Here is an 11354-nt window from a genome sequence, read left to right on the forward strand (position 1 = left end):
CTTCATTTGCAGCAAAGAGTGTAGCTGTGCAGTTGTAGAGATTCACAAAGTGCTTGAGTCTCGTTAACTGATGACTGACAGGTCCTCCGATCGAATTAACGCACATTGAGATGTATCCATACATGTATGGTAAGGGGCGGGACTTCGGCGTGTCCTGACTGGGCTGGTGGGTTGTGTACAAAAGCAGCACACAGACCGATTTCGTAAACATAATGTTTTACAGGTGATGATTTGTCGATTGAAACATGACCCGAGCAACTAACTAAAAGGTAAGTGCAACGAAAACAAAGTAAAGGCGAAGCTGTCAAAATCTTTCGTTGTACGTTATCTAAATATCGACCAGCTCACCAGACAACAGACCGCACTCACCTATGCAAACTACAGCAAGGTTGCTATCTTAGATGTGCACTGTATTTTTCAAATTGTCTGATAATGTTGGATCGATGTTAGGGTAAAAACAAACGAACATTACATGCACTTCAGACCTTGTCTTATGACTTGAAATAGTGCTGTACTATTTAAAGAGAAGCACCTTGGATGTGTTTATTTTGTCCACTGTACCTGGGTGCTGAAGGTTGGGTTGAAGTGTTGGAGGTACTAACACTAGAAAATGTTAAACTATAACTAATAGTTTTAACCTGCGATGTCATATTTATACATCTCTATATTTAAATATCCAGCTGATATGTCTTTTTTTACCCTCAATGTGCTCCTGAGCATCTCTCAATGTATTCTCTTCATCTCTTCAGGGAATAATCCAGCCCATCATCATGAAGGGTCTTTTCCTTGTGGAGCCTGTGGTGGCTCTGTATGCTTTCTCCAGCTTTCTCATCTACCCGCTGGTGCAGCAGTATGTGTACCGGAGGCTCTGGCAGGACCTGACAAACACCACCTATCCAATCTCTGACAACACATCCAGATGCGCAACAAACAGCAGCAGCAACCAGTCAGGCTATAATGAGGTCAGTCTTTAATTAATTGGATTGATGTAAATCAAGGTAAAAAAAAGTATTCTTAGTGTTTTCTTACCATCTAAAATGTGCAAAGAATGAATGTACTGACAGTATAGGGACTTATTTAGGATACATGTGTTACATTTACAGCATAACAATTACTGAAAGTTTGTGAGGGCTCTAATTTTATTAATATTATTTGAGCACTAGCTTTACCCAGACTAACCGTGTTTTTTCTTGTGTCATGATTCATTATTGTGTTAATAAAAAGAATGTTTTGCTAAAGAGTGACAATCATGTTAAAATTTACACAAGTCCTGCGTGTATTTATGGAAAGACGGTGAAACACAAGAGAGAAGTGAGAACAAACACACGGATCTGGAAAGTGCCACTGCTGCACCTGTTACTACAGAAAAAAACTCCCGTTCCTTGTAAAACCTCACATCATATTCTAAATATACAAATGAAAGTGCTTTTATTCTGCATTGGTTCCTTGGAACCTGTCACTGTCTCTGTTAAACCTGTCTCATTTGTAGGATAATGAACAACTTGAGGTTGTTTTGTTACAGTTGAGCAAACACAGTCCAGTGTTTATTTTCACACTTTCACACTTCACCAAATATTAGTTTTTTGACTTAACCAAATTCTTCCTTGTTGTGTTTCCAGATCGTACAACGGCAGGCATCTCTCTTCTTCCTTTACACAGACCTCTTCTCCACAATCCCATCCTTGATTGTCACTCTCATGCTTGTGGCCTATAGTGACCGGGGAGGACGTAAGATCACCATCATCTTGCCGTTGTTCGGCACGTTGATGTACACGTTGGCCTTCCTGACCGTGTCCTACTTTGAGCTCAACGTTTACCTACTCATCGGCTCTTCGCTTCTCAGTTCTCTGTTTGGTGGCTTGGGCACATTTCTCGGGGGCTGTTTCGCCTACATAGCAGACTTGTGTGAAGATGGTCATCAGAAAACTCTGCGCATGGCTGGACTAGACATGATGATTGGTCTATTGGCGGGGGTGGCTTCAATATCAACAGGCTACTTCCTGAGAGCTGCAGGCTTTAACTGGCCTTTCCTAACCTCCGCGCTGTGTCTGTGTTTGACTCTAGTGTATGCAATTTTCATCCTAGAAGAGACTGTGAAGAAGACTCCCACTGATGCCATTAGTTTAGAGGGGTCAACTCAGAGTTCAGCCCTGAAACAGATGATATATGGGGTCTACCGGATGTTTGTGGGGGCCAGCAGCAGGTGTAAAATCATTTTGTTCCTCTTGATGCTCATCTTCACCAGCTTCTCATTTGCCTACATGGGTGGAATCACTTTGATGACACTTTATGAGCTGAATGAACCACTGTGCTGGACAGAGATTTTGATTGGCTACGGCTCAGCATTGTCCACCACTGTGTTCCTGGTCAGTTTTGTGGGCGTGTCAGTGTTCACCTACTGTGGTGTACCACAGCTGCTCATTGTCATGATAGGGATCCTATCTGTCGCGTCAGGCATGGTCATGGTAGCGTTTGCTAAGACCACCTTACTGATGTTTATAGGTGAGAAAACATATACTACACTGTGTATGTCAATGATGTAAAACATTTTTTAATCTTTTAGTGAAAAGAAATCTGCTAAAATCTTAAATGTTATCTAATTATTAGTTGATTAACGTGTGCATAAAATTAATTAAAGCCTGCACCTAGTGTAAGGTGTGTTTTACAGAAAATTACATAAGAAACATTATAAACTAATCTGTTTGTTCTGGTTGCTAGTCAGGTTGCTCATTGACAAAACCTACTTTAACTGCCACTTTTACAAGGTACAGAAATATTACTGTACAGTATAATGTGTACTTTATTGGGTTATTACATTGTAAATTGATAAGACAACATAATTGTTTGTTTATTTAAAATAAAATCTTGCAGAGCAAGAACTAAGCAAACATAACCTAAAACAACTCTTAGTACTGTATGATATGTATACATTTTAAAATTTAATGTGGTTACAGCATGTTTAGTCCCTGCATAGTGATGGAAAATATAATGCATGTCATTTGTTTGCCACAGTGAGGGTGCCACTGCTTCTGTCTATCATGCCTTTTCCTGTTTTGCGCTCCATGATGTCAAAGATCATCTCAAAGTCCGAGCAAGGTGAGTGGGTTTAGGACTTTCTACAAGCCAGTGTACTGTGTCTGTGTGTATATAAAGTCAGAGTCTGTTTAAGAGCTCCAGTAACTTCATTACATACATGAAAACAAAGCACTGTACCAAGCAGTGTACCGTGACACAGCTCCTATTCCTTAGAGCAATGGAGAGTCTTGAAACTAAAGTGTCTGATGATTTGTTGATTTTAAACATTGCCACTTGCTAAAAATGTTTTCTTCTGTCTTGGGGTTTTGCAGGAGCCCTATTTGCCTGCCTTTCCTTTCTGGACAGTTTAACCAGCAATGTGTCAACCGCCATCTTTAATAGTATCTATGCTTCTACGGTGGCATGGTACCCTGGCTTCATCTTCCTCTTGTCTGGTGGACTCTGTGTCATTCCTTTGTTTGTCCTCGGGTAAGTTAACCAACATTAAAGAAAAAGATTACAAAATGAAAGCAGTCATGGATCCTCACCCATCATAGTTCCCACACTAGTTCTAACTTGCTGCAAGCAGGAACTTTTCTCCTTTTTAAGAACACACATTTAAAGACCCTCCAACATTTATTATAATCTACACAGATTTATGAAATGTTCATGCCTCAGGTGTAGAACTGTCCTATGTGGATTGAGTTGTATTACAGATGCCTCTTTTTCTGACAAGTCACTGTTTTTAGGTTTTGCATGCCCTTAAAGAGAAATCTGTTTGGGTACTCAGAAAACAAGAACTCTCACTTCCTCATTTCTGCATTTTTTGCTACTTCCCTCATCAAACGGTTTCTCTCCTCACATGGTAATATGGTAAATCTCTTACATAAACTGTACATTACATCCTTAACTTTGCATTTTGAGTAGTACAGCATCAATACCGATGCTCATATAGAAATGGAAAAGGTCATAAAGGATTACTTGCCCATAGTCCACTTTGTTCTTACATTTCTTTTGTTACACTGACTTGACAAAACTGTGCTGCTGCTGAGTCAGTCTGGGAGGTGTAGCGTGGAACATAAAACCCTTCGAGTGAGTTTCGTCTCTGTCACGAGATCTGCTTCTTCTGTTACACAGAGGCAGTTTTAGAACAACAGAAAACACGGGTTCAGCAATCTCATGTCAGCATCCCACATATTGACAGTTACACTATCTAAACACCAAAAACATGGAAGTGTATTTGTATTGATGACTGCACTGGTTGATATTTATATTGGTGTAGATAAAAATATGTGTCTCTGACTCAGGCAAGCTGATGCAAGTATGTGAAGAAGCTGAGACGGATGTTGCAATGTTTAGCTGAAAGTGGAAGCCATAGTAATGTGTCCCATGTTTTAGTTTGTTTGTTTTTCTGCCTCTCTTACTTTTGTTTTGTTGTGTTTCAGGGTTGTGGGTCTGATAGGAGTGGATGTTGCCGAAGAGGTCAAAAAGCCAGAGGAGGAGAATCTTATTGAAGATCAGAACGACAACAGTGCTCTTCTCAGCTGAGCCACATGTGCTGTCAAAATCTCCCCGTCTTTCTTTCCCGTCAGTCATTTACTCTAAGACCCTTTTTCCAAACACACCCCGGTGACTATGATCAACAATTCTATAAGTTAAGAATGAAAGCTACAGATTCATCTCTGAATTCATCTCTCTAGGTTTTGTGCTGCAGTTGTTTGTGCCATTGACTTTTTCATAGATACAACAGGGAGTTGCTGGGAACCAGCTTCTGATAAATATTTATATTTTTTACAATAACATTAAAAAAAATGTAAAATTAGATACACTTCATAAATAGAAATATTTCAGAGAGAGCATGCTAAGTGACATGCATCTAATTTAACATTCTTCCATTAAGAATGATGTGTGCCCATTCCCTCATATTATTTCTACTTCAGACTCTAATGTTACTCATGTGTTCATGAGGATTTGTGAGGATGTGTTTTGGTAGTTTTGCAGTGCGGTACGATTTACAAATTAAAAAATGCCTGTAGTCTACGAGTTCTGTGAACCGATTCACATCAATGTTACCTTTAGTGTTTTGTATTTTTTGTCTTCCCCTACATAAAGTTGCCTAGCTAATATTAAGCTATTTACAATGTACATATTGTTACATACACATAGAGTATAAATCATTTCAAATTAATCAAAACCATGAAGCAAATTAAATTACTCTTAAGGTGAAGGATTCTGGTGTAGGTTTGGGTGGACCACTAAGGTTTTTTTTTTCTGTTTGCTTTTGAAGGTGTGGTTATTTTTACAGAGTTGATGAACTCTATTTTGTGACTCAATTCCAAACATATGGAGTAAAATTGGAAACACTTTGATGTAGTTTTTTTGTTATAATTTTATTTATTTATTTAGTTTTTGTTTTGTTTTGTTTCCTCAAAAGGGCAAATCATTTACAGCATGTTAGTAGCTAAATGGTTACAGTGCACGTCACGTAACCACAGTGTCTCCCGTTCGAGTTTGGTTGGAGACCTTTGCTGCATGTCCTACCCCCTTCCTTCTATCATCTTTTCTGTCTGTTTTATTCACACTATCTAAGAAAGGGAAAAATGCCAAAAAATTAATCTTTAAAAACTGCGAATAATTCTACAAATAAAATTTTATTTTTAATTATTTGATTTTTGTCTGTATCTCTCTTTGTTTCCTCAAATATATTTGTATAATTTAGAAGAAAAAAAAACCCAAATCAAATTAGTTTCCCCTCACACTGTCCCACTAATCCCCATAAGCTTGTATGGAAGATTTCCTGTCGTTTGGCAAAATCACCTTTTATAATGTATATACTATCCTAACTAGGGCTAATCAGGTATCAGAAAGGACTTATCCCTTATCACTTCGACGAGATAAAAACACTGCTGGTGAATGAAAATATACAGAAAAATAAGTAAGGTTCAATGGAATCGCTAATACTTGAACCATCTACTGAACCATGCAAAGGTGCACGGATTCAACAAGCCAGACTTAAAGGAATCACAAGTTCTTTGTCTCACTCCAGAACTCGACTGCATCTTTGATTATAGACTCGACTTGAAGTTCAACCTTCTTTTTCTGTTACAAGCTGCAGAATATTTAATATTCTATAGATGTTGTGTGTGTCAAGATCAGAATACATGCATTCATTTGTCAATAACAAAATGTAAAACTTCCATGTAGTGATAGTGTCGTTTATCACCAATTTGAACCATTTTTTTTAAAATATTGGCTATAAAGTTGTTTCTGTTTATGGCTTGGCTACAAATGAAACCCATATTCTGAGCCACATTATAAATCTGTGTGCGAAGACAATAATACATTTATTGAGTTGTTGTTATATGACGTTCTTTTTCCCTATTGACCACACAGTGTCACTGTTGGTCCAGGTTAACAGACTCACCAGTGTGCTGTATGCCTATAACGTCTTCAGCCAGTAATCTAGACTTCAGCTTATTGTCTGTCACTCATCACTCAGATGCAACTAGTTTAATTAATACACTTGTAAATTAAGTTGGTGAGCTATTAAATTGAAACTAATACATGCTTCCAACACTTTAAACTCAACACTCCTCCTCATTCATATCACATTCAGAGTTATTTTATTTGATTTTCCTGTAAAGAGTTTTCCAAACTTCTCACCTCCTGTCTTTGTCCTCTACATAGAAGGGCTGTTATCGTAGGCACGCACACGCATGTGGAGTTATTTTTCTTGAACTTACTCTTTCCAAGTGCAATTTAAGGAGAGTGTGCACGCAAATGATGTGTCTCACGGATGATGAATGAACATTTGAAATCCTGGCGGGATCCAATCAGATTGCTTAACTACTCACTGGCCCAGTGGGTTAGTGTTGAAACAGAAGAGAAGGGGTTTTATACATATACCACCTCAAAAGAGGAACGAGACGGTGACACTGCAATACAGTTCCTTTAAAACCTGTGAAATCTTATTAGACCTACGTATGATGCGTCGATGATATAGTTATCAGTTCAGCTTTAAATTTGATCTGTTCATTGACGGGAATGCCATCAGCAAATTGATTCTTTCTGTCAAACTTTCTTGGAAATGCTTGTTTCAGATGAGGACCTTGCTGTAAAAATGTAGCAGACCTCCCTGCCCTCAAGAGAAGCAAAATCTTGTTGCTTTTGAACATTGTTTAAGGAGAAACATGCCAATAAAAGTGTTTGCAATTTCCTTTTCTCCCCTTCTTTAAATTCAAACATGGCATGCTAGTTTGAATTGGCCTCTTTCGTGGAAACCTAAATGACATCTGATCATAAGGCACAGTTATTTGATTTCCATCCTCTGCTCTTGGGAACCGTGACTGCAGCTTGATTGTAAGGTAATGCTGACACTGAGTTTATATTAAGCTCGGCTCCAGAGATTGCACAAGGGATCATCTGAAGCAGGGCACCAAACATTTGGTTTCTGGTTATGTTGGAGATGGAGGTGTGGTGAGCAGTGACGATAGTTTGCACGTTTCTCAGGGGTTTGGAGCTCAAGGGAGAGACAACCGTGGTGGCTTGTGCGTGTCTGGCATGCATGGGGTCGCTGAGGATTAAAGGGAAGTTTCACAGGGTATGGTTGAGCGTGGAGGCAGGGGATCGAGGGTCTTTGGTTTATGGTTTTCAAACTAGCTGAGTCAGCAGTATGATCATCTGCACCAGACCACATCACATCACCAATAGCCCGGTCTCTGATGTTGATCCAATGAGTTGCTAACAGGCCTCTCTTTATCTCAATCTTCTGCTCCCTGGGAGGAGATAATTCTCTATAATATTAAAACCCATTTGAGGTGGTTTGGGTGACTGAAGCTCAGGGGGAGATCGAGCTTCCCACTCTGTGATGATTTGATCAGATCAGGATCCACTACATGTGTCCTCATTCTCAGTTTTCGCACAGTAAATACGCCAAAAGGCGCAGGGATTCATCTACACACGAACATGTGTTGATTTTAATATGTAAGCAGACCATTTCCTACTCTTTATTGACCGGGTAGAGATTTTTAAACAGTTTTTAAGAGACAGCATCTCTGGAACGCTTCAGTGAAAGGCACGGTGACAGCAGTTGAGGTAGAGCAGAGCACTATTAACACATTCGGGCAGGCAGGTTATGAACTGCATGATTATGTGTGTGCTTTACTGCACTCTTAATAAACTGGGGATTTGCAGTTTGCAATACCACAACTAGGACTTGGACTGATCCTTCTCTGGTGTGTTTGCATCACACAACAAACGTAAAAAAAACCTTTGACCTCCATCAATAAGGATAAGAAACCTAAAGATTTATAGAATGAGATGTTCTAGTAGAAATATTGACAGGACAGTCTGTTCTAATGCTGTCGTTGGAGGCTCCAGCTGGAGGTCATTCATCTTTTCATTGAACCTTTCTCCTTCTATAATGTTGTAATCTCCTGCTGGTTGGTTGGCAGTGTGCTGTGCGTCACATGTGTGATTGGTGATTTATTTTTATCTTGATGCTCTGATCATCCACTGCACTCGACATGCTATCTGTGTGGTATGTTTGTGTTGTAGGTTTTGTCATTGCGACGGCATTTGCTTCCATGCTGCCATTTGCTGTTGTTCTGTAAACGTTGACTTATTGTAAAGATAGGCCCATTTTGGATTTTCGTTTTTCTCTAATCTTTTATCCTTTTTCATCACTGAGAGCCACACATTTCTCTACTTGCTTCTGTCCCTTCTGGATTCCATGACTTCATGTGGTTAACCACTCCTTCCACAGATGTTTTTTCTTAGTCTTAACTGCCAATAATGTCTATTCCCCTGTTGGTCTTACTACCTCCACATCCTCCTCATTTTCTTTCCACCACTTTACTTAAAAGAATTGACTTGATTTTTCTGAAACGTGGATCTGCAACTGCCGTTATTGGCACACACCTCAAGCACAGGCCCCTGTTCTCCCCTTCTGCTGTCTGATCTCCAACCATGCCTGGTGCCGCTGACTCTAGCCTGAGAAGTGGTTTTATACAAATTCCACCTCCCCCACCCTGCATATATTCTGTACGTCTGCACCCTTCGACACGCACTCAACCTCTGACAAAATCTTTTTTAAAACCTTTATCACCTCCCTTTTTATCCCTTTAATACTAATGTACGGTACTTAAAACTTAGTTCCTCTTGAACATGATTATTTTTAACTTTTATTACTTTTATTGCTGAAACTACACATACATTAATATAGTAAGAGACTGAAAATGATTCAGGAAGTAAATGTAAAACTAGATTCATATCTGAAACAAATATTGCCATATCTTAACACTATTTATTGATAAAGTCCCCTTCTTGGCACCTGTTTAGCTGCTAGGGATAAATAAAATAACAGTATGGTGTCAATGATGGCCAAATGAATGAATGACCAAATGATGAAGTATTAATATGGCAAAAATACTCACACTGTTAACATTATAGTTTGTCCATAATTCTGTGTTTTTAATATTGCACAAGACATGACCATAAGCAGTCTTTTCTGTCAACATGGTGAGTTAAATCGATTATCATTCCATCCCTGCTCTGGGGATTATTGGCTGAAGGTTGTTGTTTGGTGGCACCATCCAGCTGTGACCACAGTGATTACAATTTAGAGCGTGAAAGCTATGAATGCCATTGCCCAGAGCAGCGTTCCTGTCTTCAGCCACGTTGGCTGCTGGTGAGCTAGCGTCTTAAAAATGGCAACCCCCCACAGCTCTGGAACAGTAGCAAAGGAAAGGTCACTGTGATAATCAATACTCTGTGTTGCCTGGTTCTGCTTCGATGCATCAGGCTAATCAACCAGACGACACGATCGCCTCTGTCTCAACCTATCTTCTATTTGCTATTTAAGTGGCCAAACCCAGTGTCTGTGGTTCAGAGGGGTTAGAAGGAGCATTACAGATCTTCGTGACGTGTTGTTGTCATTATCATCCTGTGATTTCTTTGTAGTTATCTTCTCACTACTGTCTTATTTCTCTGAAGCTCCTGAGTCTCTCCAGTTTACATCTTCTATGTGAAGGTTTTATGTTTCCTAAGTGGGTTCACATTAATTGCATTTGGTTGGGGTGTGCTCTTAAACACACACAGAGCCGCACACAAAAACTGACTAAGAGGAGGATCACCGGTCAAATCAGGAGCTCTTCAGCTTCACCCTAACATTACAGGAACCGCAGTGCCAGCAAACCTTCTGTTTAGCCACACTGGTGAAGAGTAAGCCAGCGTGCTGTGGAGTGATGGGAGCACACACAGTCACATCTGTATTTATCAGATTTTCTCTGACCCAACCCATGCCTCTGTTCCTTCCAGTGAGCTCATTTTCACAGACTTCAGTAGGCTACGTCTGGTTTTCACTGGACTATTATTAGACAATTTCATTTGAGTTTGGATCGGCGTGGTTGACACACGACTCGCAAGCATCATGTTCAGTTTTATGGACAGTGTCTGTTTTTAAGTTAAAACTCACAATAAGCAGCAAAGGGAACATCTAGCTTACAGATATTCATCAAAGGCATGATAACTGGCCCTGTATTAGAATGTATCTGGTATTTTTTATATGTTGTTCTTGTCAATACATTGCACAGAAAGTGTGCAGTGTATACAGAGTTTGACTGTAAATAAACTAATATGGCTGTGTTTGTAATGAAGGAACTTGATACTGGCTCGCTCATGTGTTTTTATTTATTTATTTTCTTGACAACAACTGAAAACCTTCAATTCACAGACAGTACTTTATTTTTTTAATAAGGAAAAAACTAAAAAACTTATCATCTAATTGATCCTGCAGTTCAGAAGAAGCATGCACTCAAACATCCCTTTAAGTGTTGGATCCAACATAGTTTTGTGTTAAAACATCCATAGCCAACAGTCTCTGGCTGTAACCCCCCAGTCACTGACTTTTCAAATATTATTGTTTTGCTTTCATTTGTCTGAATTAGCAAATCCCTCGATGTTCAACAATGAAGTCAAATGATACATCTGGAACTAGCTTTAATGAAGGCCGTTATTTGAGATGGATTGTATTTTGTCTTCCGTAAACCCAAACATGACTGAGGAAGTCTCCATCACATTTGGTACAGTAAATTGGCTGGGGCTGGGATGGAGGAGATACTGGGGTATTGCGGTGAATTTATTGTCCATGCAGTCCCAAGGGATTCCTCCCTCTCTCCCGTCTTCCTCTCCAATAACAAGAAATGCCTTGGATGGAAAACCTAAGGCTACTGCAATGTCCTTGAGACTCTCTTTGTTCAGGGGGAAGGACTGGTACAGAGACCTCCTGCAGCGCGTAAAGTCTTGTAGCAGAGGCATTTACAGAAACAGGTGCTCTTTGT

The 11354-nt window shown here is 39.6% G+C and overlaps 1 protein-coding gene across 1 annotated transcript; it reads left to right on the forward strand.

The window, feature by feature from the left end:
* Nucleotides 1–160: 160 nt before the first annotated feature.
* On the forward strand, nucleotides 161–5681 carry slc46a3 (solute carrier family 46 member 3). Its single transcript, XM_026373252.2, has 6 exons — nucleotides 161–269; nucleotides 750–962; nucleotides 1620–2502; nucleotides 3013–3096; nucleotides 3348–3504; nucleotides 4461–5681. The coding sequence occupies exons 2-6, from the start codon at nucleotides 771–773 to the stop codon at nucleotides 4561–4563; spliced, it is 1419 nt and encodes a 472-aa protein (XP_026229037.1). The 5' UTR covers nucleotides 161–269; nucleotides 750–770; the 3' UTR covers nucleotides 4564–5681.
* The last annotated feature ends 5673 nt before the right edge of the window (nucleotides 5682–11354 follow it).

Source organism: Anabas testudineus, chromosome 14 (genome assembly GCF_900324465.2).
Source record: "Anabas testudineus chromosome 14, fAnaTes1.2, whole genome shotgun sequence".
NCBI lineage: Eukaryota > Metazoa > Chordata > Actinopteri > Anabantiformes > Anabantidae > Anabas > Anabas testudineus.